This window comes from Chionomys nivalis, chromosome 12 (assembly GCF_950005125.1).
Source record: "Chionomys nivalis chromosome 12, mChiNiv1.1, whole genome shotgun sequence".
In the NCBI taxonomy this organism is placed as follows: Eukaryota; Metazoa; Chordata; class Mammalia; order Rodentia; family Cricetidae; genus Chionomys; species Chionomys nivalis.
In genome coordinates, this window is record NC_080097.1 from 824,093 (window position 1) to 842,149 (window position 18,057).

General features: G+C 35.8%; 2 protein-coding genes across 10 annotated transcripts in view; one reads left to right on the forward strand and one right to left on the reverse strand.

Annotated features, from left to right (window-relative positions):
- The window catches only part of LOC130884855 (fibroblast growth factor 14), a 989,760-nt gene that overhangs the window by 490,717 nt on the left and 480,986 nt on the right, over positions 1-18,057 (forward strand). For 2 of the 9 annotated variants that reach the window (XM_057786120.1, XM_057786121.1), the window contains exons 4-5: positions 3,621-3,819; positions 7,014-7,150. The exons of the other annotated variants lie outside the window; for them this stretch is intronic. In XM_057786120.1, coding sequence (XP_057642103.1) covers positions 3,621-3,819; positions 7,014-7,150 — 336 coding nt within the window. Of the gene's footprint in view, positions 1-3,620; positions 3,820-7,013; positions 7,151-18,057 lie in introns of those variants that run through there. 9 annotated transcript variants of the gene reach the window in all.
- The window catches only part of Itgbl1 (integrin subunit beta like 1), a 199,413-nt gene continuing 193,592 nt past the window's right edge, over positions 12,237-18,057 (reverse strand). Inside the window, exons 10-11 of the mRNA XM_057786122.1 lie at positions 15,215-15,328; positions 12,237-14,110 (exon numbers count right to left, since the gene is read on the reverse strand). Of these exons, the coding sequence (XP_057642105.1) occupies positions 14,019-14,110; positions 15,215-15,328 (206 nt within the window). The 3' untranslated portion in view covers positions 12,237-14,018. The remainder of the gene's footprint in view (positions 14,111-15,214; positions 15,329-18,057) is intronic.

Sequence of the window (18,057 nt, forward strand, 5' to 3'; positions counted from 1 at the left end):
AGTAAAGCCCTCTGCAAAAACTCCTCACGGCGGTGCTTCCTATAATAATTTGGGGGGACACGGCTCCTGACATATCCCCCTTCCTTTTATAAAAGCAGGCATCTATCAAGTGGAGGGCACCAGGTCAGAGTCTAACCCTGGTGTCAGATCTAAATGGGAAGGGACTGGGACAAGGAGGGACCCTCCTCTCGAATGGTAGAGCAATTTACCTCTCCTGGGAACAGAGGGGTGCCTTATAAGTAGCATTAGTTCCTTGGAGGTCCTCAAATAAAAGGTATCTAGCAAGACCTAAAGTAAGCAGGTCTTTGACCACAGGGTACCCTGTCTTAGGCCATGTGGAGGGCGATCCTCGTGCCTGGCACCATGCCATGTTGAGCCGGTTTTTACAACCTCTGTATGGTGTGCTGTTCAGGCGAGGGTCCACACTAACTCCCGTCATTGGGCCCCTGCATTTGTCATTAATGAAAAGACTGTGAGGAGCTCCTCAAATAAAAGATATAATGATATAACTTTGGCACCAATAGCTCCATCTTCCAGACAAGAAGAAAGGGTGTTTTCCAAACCCAGTATTCACCATTTAGTCCGGCTTAAGGTATATCCTCCTTCCTAAATGCCTACTCCACAATAAGATTACGAGTGCTGCCTGCCAACAATTAGGGCAATGTAAAGGGATCAAAATCTAAAATTTTTAACATATGCATTAAACCCAAACATTTTACAGCATGTGTCAAACCTTTTCCAACATCTATAAGCAGTTACAAATATCATTAGGTCAATTCCAGTAAGAATACATACATACAATGACAGACATTTTGTTATCAAACACCACCAGTTCCAGTCTCTGATCAACAGTCAAAACCCCAATCTTCCCCCTTCTTAAGTAAAGAGGGGTTAGTATTTTAATTAAAATGAGTTTTTGTGTCCCAAAGTTTAAAACAGTCAGATGTTTAGTCTACACCTCAGCTGCAAAGCAAACAGAATGCAGACTGCAGAAGCAGCTCAACATTTGTGCTTCAGGGCAGGTGGGCTTCCTGGGTGAGGTGAGCTGGAGTCAGCTATCTGAAGCATATCCTGGCAATTATCTCAGCCATCTCCCTGGACTCTCTTGGAGGCAGAGTGGTGTAGCAGGTTCTGTTATCTATCAGGTACTCCTCTCCATGGGGGCAGGGAAGACCAGACCAAGGATTTCTCCCCAATCGCCTCTGGAAGTCCTCTGTGGGGTGTCTGCAGCCACGACATCATCAGGTCCAGCTTTTATTTATTTATTTTTTCTTTTTGTGAAAAAAGCATAAATATCTCCTCGACCCCAAATATATATAGGTCGGGTTTTTTTTCATAATGCATTGTAAGGGCTTTTTTACCTTGCCTTAGTAAAGGTCAGCTTGATGTCATCTTGCTAGATCCGTTTGCATCAGGATCTCTGTGCAACTTTTATAAGTTGCTGTGTGTAACTGTTACAAGTTGCTTTTAAGGAGCCTTGGTACGTTCCATAATTTCTTTTTATTAATTATTAGCCATATATGCAGTTCTTTCATTGGAAGAGCCATTTGTAAAATTTAGCAGAAAATCCTTTAGGGGATTTTAAACTATAACATTAGCAAAATACAGGTGTGTGAATTATAGCAATGATCATCTGGGAAAAGATTATTGTTTTGGCTTTTGAATTGAGCAAAGGCAATTGTCCAGGAATCAATCTTAAAATTATCAATGAATCTATTGTTTAGTATAAGAAACATTGATCATAGTCAATATTTTGTCAAACCATCTTTTAGATTTTATCCTGCCCTTTTGTACTAGACAGGCTACTGTTCTAAATTAAGAGTTTTCTATCTTAACTGACAAAACTGAGAAGGTTTAGCCACAAACAGCATTTTTTATAAAACTGTTGTAGAACAAGTTTTATATTTAATATACATACTTGCCATAGCTGTATTATAATTAATATACTATACCTGTTGATTTATATTTTACCTGCTTGAGTACCTGCTTGGCAGCTTTCTAAGCTCTCTATTGGAAACTGTTTATTGTAAGAATTGTACCTATCGGCTCAAGGTCTCCCATAGAGTATTGTAACTAGAGCTTTAACCATTGAATATCTAATTAAAAGCTTATAAGCTATTCTCTTAAGTTGCAAGTCTGCCCCGCAGATAAGAAAAATGAAAAAGGAAGCATTTTAACTAATGATGTTAGCCTCATTAGACACCACCATGTAGAAGAATAAAAATAAATCCATATCCATCTCAATGTACAAAACTTAAGTTTAAATGAGCCAAAGTCCTCAGCATATAAAAATTATGTTGAACCTCATAGAGAAAAAATTTTTGAAGTACATTTTGCCACATCTCAAACACAGCCTCAGTGGCACAAACATTTGGAGAAACCATAAATTATTTCTCCTGAATTGAGAAACTTTTGTATAACAAGACTATAGAGTGGGAAAAGATCCTCACTTGTCATAAACCCATTTTAAAAATATATGAAGAACTCAGGAAATTAGTTATTAAAAATTTTAATCCAATAAAAATATTTGTTACAGACCTAAACTGAAAACTCTCAACAGACAAACCTAAAAATGACTGAGAGACAGTTTAAAAAAATGTTCAAACATAACATCCTTTAGCCATCAGAGAAATGTAAATTAAAACTCTGAGATTTTATTTTATCCTTGTAAAAATGACCAAAAAATTATTATTAACAATTTATGCTTAAGAAAATGTGGGTAAAGAAAAAACTTCATTGCTGGAAGTGCATACTTGCGTTGGAAGTGTAAACTGACAGTCACTTTTGGATCATACACAGTATTGAAAGACCTGGATAAATCCAGACTTTTCCAGCAGGAAGAGAAGAATCAAAAATCTAGGGCTAGCCTGTTCAGCGACCCTGCCCTAGGAACCAGCTGAAGACAAAGCCAGACTGCAATCCTGATAAACAATCCCAAAACAGGGAGTTTTCCCCCTTTGATTATCATCACACTGCTCTAGGAACCTGGGAGTGGTCCCGAGAGGCAGGGAGCTGTCCCCCTGCGACCATCACTGGATTTTTGGAATTTTTATGACCCTCCTGGACCACAGGGCTGTGGTCTCTTTTCCAAAAATTTCCTCTCCAGGTCACTAGAGGCCAAACTCTTCCCCCACGTGGGTCATGAGCCTCAGCCCCAGTGCATTGGACCCCCATACCATCTCATTAACCAAAGGCTCTGTTTAAGTGAAAATATTGTATGCTTCATTTTCCTTTTTGTTTTTGTCATTTAGACAGGGTCTTGCTATATAGGTAGGGCTGTCCTAGAATGTGCTGTGTTAGAACTGTCTGCAAACTCATAGCAATCCACCTCCCTCACTCTTCTGAATATTCAAATTACAAGCATGAGCTACCATGACTATCTTACATTTTTTATTTCCTTAATAAGAGAAACTTATCTTTGCATATATATGCCCACCAATTGCAGACTTTCCAAATTCCTTTGGTATCAAAATTATGTATAGGGCGTTCCTGCATATAGGAGCACTCAATTCCAGTTATCCCTAGGTATGGTAAATGTGTCAGAGAAATTCATGCAGAATGAGTGAACATTGGAAGCTTCTGCTTTCTACTTAACTTTCTTCTCTTCTTTCTTCTAATAGGAACTTTTTACCCCTGAATGCAAGTTTAAAGAGTCTGTTTTTGAAAACTATTATGTAATCTACTCATCCATGCTGTACAGGCAACAGGAGTCTGGCAGAGCCTGGTTTTTGGGATTAAATAAGGAAGGGCAAGTTATGAAAGGGAACAGAGTAAAGAAAACTAAAGCAGCAGCTCATTTTCTACCCAAGCCATTGGAAGGTGAGTACACCATACGCATCATCTTCTTGGAAACTGTTATATACATTACCTAGGAACCTTTCATAGGCTGACAGAAATGTCCTTTATTGGAGTGCCGTTTGAATATGTTTCTCCTTATTGTTCTGGGCTAAGCTTTGTGGGCCCCAATATAAATCTGGGATAGAACATGACTCACATGTGCCAAAGCCAGGATTTTCATTTCTGGACACCAAAACTTGGGGGAAAGAAGAAAAATAAAAACGTCCTCCCTCTCCCTCCCTCCCCTCCTCTGTGTGTGTGTGTGTGTGTATGTGTGTGTGTGCACGAGTGTGCACTCATGTACACACAGCAGAAAACTTCTTTCAATGTTGCAAATCCTCACTGTCCCTAATGGTCTAAGTACTTCATGATTTATAGTCAATTATTTGAAAGATAAAAATGAACTATGTAATTACAAACATGTAATAAGTATATAAGAAAAACATTTTCACATAGAATTTCAAGTATTTGCCTATTTACAAATTGTCTGGGTAAAATACCTTTTGAATTGTTATAATTCTTGAAAATGACCCTTAAAATCTCTATAAAGTTCCATGTCTCTTTCTATGATACATAAATTAGCTTTCTTGTATTAAGGAACATGTCTACTTTCAGCTCTAAATAGCAGCTCCTTCACATTTATTTTTATCAGATCCCAAGGCCCAAGATACCATGCTCTGTTGATTAGGAATATATGTGTTTGTTCATTAATTATTCTGCCAGAAGGACCAATCAATTACTATTACTTACAGTAAAATTTGAAACTGAAAAAAATGACTTTGATGCTATTCCAAAATTTTCTTAAGAATCGAAATGAGGAAAATAACAAAGCAAGCAAGCTTCACAGGTGCCCTAGCCTCTTGGGATAAAAGAAAATACCACCAGGTCCCTCTAGAGGCTGACATGGTGACGGTAATGACTTCTTGTAGGTTGTAGCCCAGACTATCTACAGAATTTCTCAGTTTTCTCTTAGGACTCTTCAGGCTTCATGCTTTGAAGTTCCTCAGTATTACCTCCTACCACTGGGCTGACCCTGCCCTTCTCCTATAGGTACGTCATGTTTGAGACATATAAGAAAAAGATGAGGGCCACAGAAAATATCAGAGACTTTCCTGCTGCGGTATAAACAGTATCATCACAAATCATCCTATTATTTGGTATTCCAGCCTTAAGTTTAACTGTTGTGTGAGTATAGTGTATAATATGAGGAGAGAAAAATATTGTGATATCATGTTTGAAAATAATTCCTGGACACAGGTATTCCAAACAAAACAAGAGAGTGTGCTCTTCTATTCCTTTAAAACACTACTTCTGAAACACAACATTTAACAGTGATGATTATTATAGAGATAGTAATTTCCTTTACAAACCCAAATGGGTTATATATTATATAATTAAAAGTTTTAGGACAGTTATAGACATTTTCACAGGGCTGTGATTGTTTCTGGATATTCTAGGGCAGTCAGATCTCCTACCCAACTTTACTCAAAAGATGTTAGAAATCAAAACTTTGATACTATTTGGTCCTAAGTTAACTAGCACAAGTGAGAAATTGGAGATGTTTTAAGAATGAAGACAGACTTCTTTCTTTTCTCATTTTTTAATAATGTAACATATTCTGATTATGATTTTTTCTCCCCAAGTATCCTCCCAGATCCTCTCAACTTTCCTATCCACCCAAGTCCACACCCTTTCTTTCTCTCTGTCATTAGAATTGAAATTGGCATGTAAAAGAGGTAAAATTTGATAAAATAAAAACAAATAAGACAAAATAGGAGAAAACAAATAAACAAAAAAGAAAGAAGTCAAAGAATAAGCTCAAGAAACACATGTAGATGCAGAGACACACAGATTAACACAAACAGAATTAACATAAAAAACATATATATCCTATAAGGAAAGAAAACAACAAAAAGCCTAAAGCCCTGACAAAGCATTATGAGACAAAGAACCTCAAAAATGCCATTAAGCTCATTTTGTGTTGTCCATCTATTGTTGAGTACGGTGATAAGCCTTAAGAGTGGTTTGTATACCTTTAGACTCCTCTGGAGAAAACTAATATTTCATTTGTGAGGAGTTATCCTTTGGAGAGAGCTCCTGGGTTAGAGACTGACTTCTTTTACATGATTTCTAAGTCATTTATCTCAGTATGCATTTACCTTTGTTAGTGTGATAAAAAAAAATTCATGTGTTACATTGATGCAAATGTAAGTTACCTCCACACACACACATGGCATTGATTCTCGCTCAACCCAGGGTCTCTTCTGCAGCACCTGTGCTTTCAAAGCCCAAGCAGCATTGGGAATATAGACTCTAATTATATTGCTGGTGGCAGATGAGTTTAAATCAACTAATTTTCCCACATGTCAGATATTCGTAAATAGCCTTTCCCAAGACTCTGCAAAAGCATTTACTAAAAAGTGGCATGAACTATGGTGCTCATGTAACAAGCACAACTCAGACAATCCCTTGATTTTCTTTCAGACATTAGGCTCCATTGCCCTTTCTGTTTTATGCCTCTGTCCTACCAACACCAATTACTTGATTTTTAAACAATGCATCAGAAAAATAGATACAAAATATAAATGCCATACAGTTGCCTCCAGTTGTATAAAAGCCCTATTTATGATAGTGGAAAAGGAAATAGAAAAAATTATTCACAGAAGACTCAGGCTAAAGCAAAAGGAAGCCTTTATTACCATGCTCTGTATAGCTTTCAAGTAGAACCCAGTATGGCTGTGTGACTTTTAAACCACTGAAGAGAAAAATAGCTTAGTGATCTCTGGTGAAAGTAGAATTAGGTCAAATACTTTTCTTCCTGGAGGTTGAGGAGAAAGAGACTGTGTGTGTGTGTGTGCGTGTGCACGTGCGCGTGTGCTCATGCTTGAGTTATGTGTGCTTTATACGTTTACAAAAAGTTCATAGCTCTCATTTAAACTTCATTAGAAAACACATCTATGTACACATGCACACACATATTTCAGTATATAAATTAGAAAGTACATTAAAGCTATGTCTTAATTTATAGATTAGAAATGACTGCCTTAAAACTGGGATGGTATTCATCCACGAAAGACAGATACAGACTGGCTGAAGTCTGTGCAAAAAGTGGTGTGCCATTCTTGCATGGTAACCAGATAACTCCTTTTTTTCTCTCCCTGTCTTTACATCTCTAGTTGCCATGTACCGAGAACCATCTTTGCATGATGTTGGCGAAACGGTTCCAAAAGCTGGGGTGACTCCAAGCAAAAGTACAAGTGCATCTGCAATAATGAATGGAGGAAAACCAGTCAACAAGTGCAAGACCACATAGCCAGATCCTCAGGTGTCCTGACTTACTTGTCCAGAGCACAGTGAAGTGATTTATCCTTACTAGACATTCCTGCTCCTGTGGCTGAAGAGCCCCAGCAATCAAGCTGATGCTTGTTCTATGCTGTCTCAGACCTCCTTCGTTGCAAGTGGATAAATCTCAACCTGTGGTCCCCCACACCAAGAAGACACCTGGACAAACCAGCTAAACTCAGACCATGGAATGCCCTACCAGATATGGAATGCCTTTTTAATATCTTTTCTGTGACTGTGACACTTCATGTGAATGACATACTTCACAAGTACACTCAATACCTTGCCTGCTGACAGCTACCCATAATCCTTTTTTGAGTCCTGTTTCAGCGAAATCCATGTGTTTAAGTTCAATTTTGTAGCACACAAATAATATTGAGTAATTTCTAGTTAGACGCTGTAAACCTGTGCTATCATGGATTTCTCTTTTTCCCATTTTTGCAGGGCTGCTTGCTCCACTGTCTGTGACATTTAGCAGGATTGTGTTCCTCTGAATCTTCAGTGTTGTAGTTGGTTTAGTTTGGAGAACAATCAGGGAATCAGGAAGCCTTCTAAACCTATTACTACAAATCGTATCTACAAAGATTAAGGTTGTCTTTGGCTCACATTACCAATTAAACACACATATAAGCTTTGTCCAGTAGGAGACACTGGACTCCCGAGGTGGTCATGACCTGGGTAGACCAAGGGTCAAACACAATCCATGAGAAGCTCTCTATGATAGGTGTTTGGCATCCCCTCTAAGTTTATTCGTGTGTGTATGTGTGTGTGTGTGTGTGTGTTTTATACATATCACAAGCTTACTGGTAATGGTAACATTTGCCTTGCCCAGCGAGCAAGACCCACTTGGTTTTTGAGAAAGTGGGTCCAAAGAATTCTGTAGGCCTTGTAGGCCTGATTAAGGTTCATTTTTTTTCATCTATTAATCCTCATTATTGGGAAAAGGAAAAAAAACAAATCATTACAACTTATAAGAAATATGCTACCTAAATCCATTTCTGACCCTTTCCTCCCCCTTTTTTTAAATGAAGATAACTCAATGTCCCCTCCCTGATTTGGGCTGCATTCCAGTTGTCCTCAGTAGAGCATGGGCAAGGCGGCTGTGTGTTCTTTCCTGCAGAAGCAATGCACACGTTAGTATAAATTAGACTTTAATATTTTTGGTTTTTAATGACAAGTTTCTAAACTGGATAATAGAAAGAAATCTTTTTTTCCCACAGCTTAGCATGCTGGGTCTGGTACTGCTGTGTCACCAGTGCACATATACCTCTAACTCAGCTCTGTAGGGTCCAACAGGCTGGGTTTGAGGTAAATTGCCAAGATATCAGAATGCAGTTTGTTGAATACCCTAGATAAAACTAAGACAAGTCAACACGCTCCAGCATTGGGGATCTGGGGCATTTAATTTATTTGATTTTGTTTTCTTTTGCTTTTTGTAACTTCATTTTTAATTAAATTCTGTTGAACTCCAAGTTTAAGAGTACTAAGAAAGGTGATAAATTTCTGGATACAAGGTTTGAAGAATCTATATAAAATGTTCAATATTGGATTTAAAGAGCTTCAAACTGTTCAATACTAAACTGTTTGGAAATACATTTGTTACCTGTGTGTACACAATAAAATTCCATGTTTTTTTTTTCCTCAGAAAATCTCATTGAGACTAAACGGAACCTCTTTTCTAGAAAACAATCTATGTGTGATCAATGTACTGGCCTCTTGTTCTGATTTCCATGTGGCAGAATAACCTAGCTGCCATTGGCCCCCATCTACACTGTGCTTACTGGGAAATTATTTTCTCATTGATTTCATGAATTTCCACGACAGCCCTTGCCCAACATAGAAAAAGAAATTGGCTTGCTTAGCTGATTAAAGATTCAGTATAAATTTAACTATGCTTATTTCATTTTCATATTGGATTCCATTTTAAGAAATAACAATTAGCATAATGTTTGTAGATTTATTGTCAATAATGCTCAATTACAAATACAAAAAAAATGATTCCTTTGACCACTACTGATTTGCTGATATGCATAAGTAGACAAAAACCCATTAAATGATTATTTAGGGAAGACATACATGTGGTAAAATGTGAATAATTTGTAACTCCTTTTAGTTGGCCTTATAAACACAATTTATACCCATCCACATGTACACACACTCCAAAACTAGCCTACCTTTCTGTTTTTGCTAACCAGCATTACTTGAGATTTCTGTTCTGAAGACCTGGCTAGTGGTTAAAATTAAGGCAAGATTTATTTTTGTAAATGATTGAGATTCATGTTAATGTTTTCCTGTTTCATTTTCCAAGAGTTGTCAGTTGTCTATGAAAGAATGTACTGTAATCCTAGTGGTTTCTTCTAATATATATTTAGATACATTGCAGAGGGGTTCTTGTTATACCTTTGATTTAGTTAGGCCATTTCCTTTGTGTCTGGTCTCACCTGTTGCATGGGAAGAGGAAAGCACCGAATGAACTGCATGTACTAGGACCCATGTAGAGGTACTGGTATGTATTTTTTGATTTACATACAGAGAGCTTGTCTGTATTGTACAATTTGTGTTTCTTACCATTTGTTGTATTCAGAGATACAACATATCAAATAAAATACTCATATGAAAGCATATGGAAACCATAAATAACTTTATGTAAAAAATAGCATTGTATCATCCTAAATATAGAGAACTCTCTGTAAATAAGTTGATAAATTCAATTTTCCCCTTTACCATGCCAAAGAAAACTTTAGCTCCTTGATGATACCTCTCTTGCTAATTTTCTGAAAGAAGTTCATCATTCCTTCCCTCAGAAATTAAGTTTGCTATAATTAAGTACAATATGTCATCACTGATGTTCTGTATAGTAAATCTGATGGAACACATCTGTATTTATAGACTGTGTGTTTTATATCTTCCTCTATGTATATCCATTGTACAATGTCTCTAAAAGACCCATTCCTTCTGCATGCACATCTGGTGGGGGAGGGATAGTTCTACCACCTTGTTATGGTAGCTGATTGCTTTACCTATCCATCAACAGTGCTCATTAATATTAGTCTCTTACATAACTCAAGTGTCACAATTTTTGTTTCCAAATAAGTTTGCTTCCTGAAATTTAATTTTTTCCCAGGAATTAATTATGGAAGATACTCAAATAGTCTGTTCCGTGTGAAGTGTATAAAGTAATTGAGTACACTTTCCTTACGTATTCTGGAGAATTCGGGATCTGTCTTAAGTGTTTGCTTGTCCTGGGTGTTTTGGGGTGAGGATTAGGTTCAAAAAGGATTCCATGACTTTTGCTCTAGTCTTTCTAATTATTGACTTCCCAGCAAGTAAACAGAATGTATCATACGTCACCACTTAATTATTAAACTACTAAATCATATATTTTCCTCCTAAAGGACCAATATCAGATTTGGTACTTTAAGAAAAAAAACCCAACAAATACTTTGTTGCTCCTTAAAATGAATATGTATTATTTTGTTTAAAAAGTTCTTCCAGATATTACATGGAAATTAGATATTTGGTATCCCCTGAAAAAGAAGCATGAGGTTAGAATGACAAAGTTTCAATTTAAAAGAAACAGAAAATAGTGTAAAATGATTTTCAATTTTATATCAGAAAACAGGCATATCATAGGGAAACAATTAGGCTAAATGTCCAATCATTTTCTAAAGTACAGATTTAGTCAAATATAGAATGTAAATTGTATTGTTCTGAAATAAAGGACACAGGGATTGGCTTAAAAAGTAACACACAAAGCTATGTGAGTATGTGGAATACTGTGTGGGTTTCAAAGTTGTGACAGTTGAGTTTGCAGACTGAGACTGTTGTAGTTTTTGTTTTCCTTGTTCTTGGTTCTCATTTAGTCTAATTTTGATATCTGCTGGTGAGGCTGAGTTTGTTTTTGAGCTGGTAGAGGTAAGTCATTTCTTCCCTGGTGCTGCTGGAATCCAGATGAACTTAGGATTTCTTAAAGGCATTCGGAACAATGGTTCTCTTCATATCTTGAGGACTTTTGTTGACTTTTATAATTCCTCTGGAAAGATTCTCCACTGGTTTGTTAAACAAGTGCGGTGAGGATCAGAATCGTCACCACTGGTGAACCAAATGCCACCTTTTCAATTATCATGGGTCCCAGTGTAATTTTTGAAAATCACAAGCAAACCAAAGAGATTTGCTTACTTTCTCCTACTCATTAAAAATTTGTCCTTGCTCAGCATTTTCAGTGAGGTACTTTCTATTTTGGAGTCAAATTAAGGTAGGAGATATATTATGTCTTTGCCTGTCACCATGTTTTTATGTTTTTGTTTTTTTAAACAAAAGTGTGTGTGATTTTCACACACACACACACACACACATGTTACAGCAAACAAACTGAAGGTGTTTTAAAGTCAGTTTTCCAAGAAAAAAAAAAAACTGATTAGAGTTTAGGTTACTGTGAGACATATATTAGCTTCCTTCCATAATTTGTGATAACACACTCCAAAACATGGCAAACTACAACATACTTTCCTGTTGTCTAAATTTTTAAGACACGTTTTGGTCTTCACGGAATTATCATTTCTCCAATGTCGAACACTATTCTGAGAACACTTATATGCTAATGATGTTTTAACACTTTTTCTTGTGAAGATTTAAGAAGAACACCACATAATTTTGTGGTAGAAGCTACTGATAGAAATGATAAAAACTAGAGAGAGAATTGTAATAATTAAAAAAACACACACCTGGGTTATGGAAGGGACCTGGAGGTAATTCCAATGAAGTAAAGGGATCTGGAGGTAATTCCAAGGGAGCAAAGGGATCTGGAGGTAGTTCCAAGTGAGCAAAGGGACCTGGAGGTAATTCCCAGTGAGCAAAGTCTGGCAAACTATCACACACAGCTGTGATTAAAGTCAGCCCACAACCTGTTTATGTATGGCTCAGGATGTATTTTTATTTATTACAATTTTAAAATATTAAACAATTAAAGAAAAATCCAACAGTGGTTTATGTAATATCTAATATACATTGTTCACACCTTTAAAGAAGGCTGAGTCCTGCAGTAGGGAAATCAGAAGGTCTTTGTACCATGAAGGAATGGTCATTGACTCTCATGTTTGGATATCACCAAACATATCATCAGAATTGCTACTGAATTATTGTAATTGGCTTAAAATGTATATAAAGAAGAGGAAAATATAGAGAAGAGGAAAAAACGCAATCATCCATACTATACCTTAACTCCTTATATTTTCTTCATTTTATAAAACTGACATTGATTGCCAGCTCAGTAATAGAAATAAAACCTATATGGCTGGGTCCCCTAAACTCAGGATAGAGGCAACAATTTTATAAATAGGTTAAATTCTCAGAACCTTATTATTACTATAAAACCAGCACCAGTGAAATTGACTCTTCAAATACTTTTCAGTATTTAATTTTTTAAGTAATACAGTGGAGGCATGTTTTCTTTACTTTTGGTGACTTGACTGATAAAGTCCAAGCCATGACTCTAGAATATTTACATTATTAATATAAAATTTGCAAGTAAAATTTCATCTTAAAACAATACAGAAATGATTTTGCTATGTTATTTTAGGATTTTACAAATAATTCACATTTAGGAAAAAAGGTATTTTTTTAGCTATAAATAATGGTTGCTTCAAATATGTGTATAAGTAGATCTAACTGTATATATGCAAGGGAACCCCAAATATTGTACACTTTCATAATTCAATGTGAGTTTCATACAAAGCAAAATTTCACCAAGAAAATAAACATTTTGTTCCTATCACTGAGTGAATATTTGTAATTTTGATTTAAGCTATTTCTAGATTTTGGGGTCCATTTCTGAACTTCTGAAACAGGTGTTGTTCTTTTTGACCCTGCCACTTCTTTGAAGAAAAGGAAGTCTTTTAAGAGCAATGAATGCAGTATGAGGATCCTTGTGTTTCTAACTAGACACTGTCTTCTTCAGAGGACACATTATATGAACCAATTTAAATAAAAACCAGATTTCTTGTACATGTAACCCATGCCTAGTCTTAAAAAACATGGCCTGTTAGTTCCTGGGATCTAAAGTGGGCATTCCAATTCATTTTTATGTTGTGTTTGTTTTCAGTGCATAAATAGATATTGGCACAGAATATAAAAAACTTATGTCACTATTTATTAAAATGTCAACTTGTACATTTTTTATTTCTTCCTGTAAGACATTCTTGTGAGTATAAAGCCCTTTTGATCTGGTAAATTCCCACCTATCATTACACATCATATGTGTCTGTCATTATTTTCCCAATATGCAAATTCAGAGTCATATGGAATCCTGGAAAAATTCTACTGATTGGTTTATGTGAGAATAAATATCATCCTTATATTCTGATACAGTGTTTCAATGGTGTCAGACTATTGAGTCCTAAATACCATGCAATTTAGCATTTTTCTACTACGTATTGGCAAACATTGGGTATCAGAAAATACTTTGCTGTGAGGGTCTTTCTATTCTCTGTAGAGTTTTCAGCATTGTCTGTGGTCACTACCTCTAAAATGCCCATAGCAAAAGGACTCCTACCATACCCAGTATGATAACAAAATTATCTGTAGACATTGCCAAATGTCTTGTGGGTTGCAAAATTGTCCTCCTCAGTTGTGAAACACTGATGTTAATTATGGGAGAACAATTCCTCGTGGTATAATTTATATCAGTTTGCTAAAGTCATTTCTAATGAAGACCCATATTTCACTCAGGCAGTTAGAAATAGAAAAATACACAATAGTTTTTCCTAGTGCTGTATACACGTTTTCCTCTAAATTTCTAAAATGGCCTAGAAATAAGAATCCAGTTGTCTCCCAGAGAATCATTAAGGATATTCAGTGCCAAGCCAGATTTCACATGCATTTCCATTCCATCCATCCCAGCATTCACAGTTTCCACAGCTACAGATTCCATTCCCTGCAACAAAATAAACATGTGGATTAAAATGATGATCAAAAAGCACCATTAGAATATATGACTGTAAATTATAACTGTTCATGAGAAAACCATTCCATTTATCCTCTGTGTTTTATAATACAATGACATTATTATGTTATTAAAAACCTAAAAGAAGTACAAGTTTAAGATACTTAGTGACATCTCTTTGTTGCCATAAGATGTTAATCAAACAGTACTGATTTTGCATCACTCAGCTGGGCTCCCATATCATAATTCTATTTTCTGTTAGTGGGCAAACCATGTCTGACTTACAAATAAATGCAGAAAAATATAAAACCCCTTGATATGAAGTTAGGCAGGCCAGAGAGCTTGAAAAATACCTTTGTGTAGTAAAGTGGAGAGAAAAAGTGATTGTCTAACTTAATGTCATGTCAAAATAGTTATCTTTAACCTTATTAAAATGTTTGATTACAAAACTATTTTGGGTTGCTGAGAAAGAATTTATTAATGGTATATTTAATCAGCTAGAACACTATTAAGTATGAGTACATTTTATATTTAAAATAATAATTTCAGCAGAACACATATACATGTTATTGTTTAATTTGGTTCGGTGTTTTTATAGCTAATTATTATAATTCAATTAATTAGGTTTGTGATGGCCATCACACAGTCAAAGCTTTTGTATACTCTATTACTGTCTTCCCCATCACACACATATTCACATGTATACACAGCTCCCTAAAACCAGCCAGTATACCTTGTGGCATCTGAGTGCTGCTTAAACAGTAACCTTCCCCTGGACCATGTTAAAATAAAATGATTGTCTGAAGAATTCTACATTTGTATAACTGCCAATATGTAAGTCTGTAGGGCAGATTACCTTGTAAAAGTTTCCAAACAATCATATAATCTGGCTTCATCCTTTTGCATTCTTCTAGGACAAATGTTAGTGAATCTTTACAGATGCTCACTTATCCTTTTAGAATTACTACATGTGCGCATTGCTCACTGGAGTATATGGGAGCTGCCTTCTCTGGTTATCTAAAGCAGCAGTGTGTGGTGGGTGCCATTTAGCTCTATTGTCATCCATGGCACAAAAGAATTAGTTCAGTTTAATACCTGTGCAAATGAGACCATCGTGTTTGTCGCAGTCTCTGTCATCACAGTCACAAAACTCCCCTGAAATATACCACTCTTCTGCAGAACAAATACACTTTCCACAATGGCAAGAACCTGAAATCACAGTGGGTATTATTAGCTATTGTGAGAAAAGTAAAGGTTTCCATCAAGAAGAGAATATCATTGAAACAATGACAACAAACTTTTAATAACCTATCTTCTAAAGGTAAAAGTTTATTGAACAACTGCTTTCACATGAGAAAGCTTTACTTACTCAAATACATAAAGGTCATTCAGGAAAGCCTTCATTATAGATCTAGACAGTTGCAATTAGCCTGGAGCAAATGTTCCTTGGTCCAGTCTGGCTGAAATGTCAATGGAACAGGATATTGCTCATCCTTAGAGATCCTCTCCCCAAAAGGTATTTAAAATAGACATTTTGTTTCTTTCTTTTTTTAATTGAATTGCATTTCAAAGTTCCTGTTATCTAAAGGAATCCAATACTAAATTATATTAAATGAAGATTCATTTTGTAATTTAATAACTACTAAATTATTATCTTAGATTTTTTGCATGATTTTTTTGAAATGGGGATACACAAACTTCACACTGAGTGGCAAGGTGAAGTTCTAAAAATTCAGACACAATCCCTTATGTCTAATTGATGTCTCAGACCTGCCCTTCAGGATTTTATCTATAATCAGGAAAAGTCCTAATAAACCCAAAATGGGGTCCAATCAAATTTCCTACCCTTTAATAATTTTCTTTCTGGTTACCTCTAACCTAATTTTAAAACAACAAAACTATTTAGTTATTGAAATATTTTGGGTAACCAAGACTCTTACTAATAGCATATTTAAAATAAAGAAAGGTTTGTGTTATTTCAAGAAGAAATTCTCAGTCCAAATATCTTCCAAGACAGGCTTTGAAAATCATTCAAAAAGCTGCTCTTGCTATAGCTAGAAGGACAACCGCAGAATTCAAAAGGACTTTTCCATTTCCTCATTTCGCTTTTCTTTCTGGACACAAATTCTGTTTACTAAAAGATACTGAAAAATATTGCGAAGTTACTCAAGTGATCAATCACCTTGAGGAAATGTGAAATAGCAAAATCTTTTAAAGCAGTTAGCAAAACCCCAAACTTGTTAAGTTCTGAATACAGAGAGGAGACTCGGGGGTGTTCTGAGAACTTCTCCTGAAATAGAGTGACTGACGAATAATTAACAACCTGAGAACCCAGAGAGCAGAAAACCTGGGTTTGGGGAACACTGTCATCAATATCATGGAAGAATTCAAGTAAAATGTCCTAAGCATTAAGTGCTATATGAGTTCATGACGTGGAAAAGGTATATGTACTTGAGGTGAAGGAATCTCCCACAACCAAATTTCATTTTGGCCTTTCCTCATCACACATCTCAAGACAAGTGATCAGTCAGAACTAGCTATAATGTGACAGTTGTATTTATATTTATTTTCTACTTATTTGTTAAGTGAAACACAATGTCACTTGGTATTTACCTGTTTTACTGAGAGTCTGGGTTGACTTGCAGACTATTTAGGGAAATATATGAAGATCTACCACTTTTGTGAAGTGATTGACAATGTGGTGGTTGCCTCGGACCTTATCTGCTGGTCTAGTGGGAAAGACATAAGAGCCTCATAAATTCTCACCTAGGAAGAGTGTATACTCCTTTTAGAATTAATTTTTCCTAAATTTAAATATTTTGTTTAAAATTTCTAGACATGGAAATGATGAACAATCAATGGTTTATTTAACAAATGGTAAATGGAATACCTACATAGGCACTCCATTGTCTATCACAGAGATACCCCCTCAAAGGAACATCATGCTTAGTGACTGATTTCCATTAGAGAAGAAGGATTAACTATTTGAGGAATTAAGCATTTCTGTTTCTTATATAGTATCTCTTACATCATGAAGTCATTTCTGCAATAGAAATAAATGATTTTATATACTTATGATATTAATATAATCACACCTAGGATGCCTTTTCATGTGTATCATAATTCTTACAAAGAGTTTACACTTCATTTTTGAACTTATTGTTTCTGGAATGCTTAGATGCGAAATATAGCAAAGTATTTTCCTGAGATGAGCACGCTCAGCTAAAGTCAATGTGGTATATGTAGACTGAATATTTGACAAGCAAATTATAGCTCCAAATATAGTAGATATCATAAAATGTTTAGAATAAAACTGGGATTTGATTTTGTGTATGCTATGGAAGTAATCTTCCTGGTCACCACAATAATCCCAGGTGTGTTGTTTCTCTGTTGATGATTGGTAGGAAATTCTACTCTCTCCAAAAATAGGAACAGCATAGTATGTAGTACTAACACAATGTATATAGTCATTAGAAACTATTATATATCTTTATTGTAGAGAGCTCTGGCTGTTCTCATAAATAACTAATAATGGGGGTGGATTATCTGTATCTAGAAAGGGAAAAGCCTGGGAAGATTCTTAAAAAATGTAAGCTTTCTGAACACCTAAAAGTGAGCAACTGTTCAACTCAGCAGGCTAGAACCCATTCCCATTAGAGGCTCAACCCTGTTGTAGGCTGCAGTTTGCCCAGTCTGTCTGGAACTCTAGGGTGATAAATCTGCAACTACAACACCATTAACCCATTTGTTTTTATTCTCTAAAAGAATTCTTAATAATGTTCCTTTTTTTGTGCTTTTTGCTGGATTCATTATTGAGAAAATTTTTCATCTATTTGTAGAACATTGAGAAGAACTAAGGAGGAGAAAGAAACAAACTTCATTTGAAGATGAGAATGGACTAGTAGAAAGGATGGGGGAATTGCCTCAGACCGCATTCC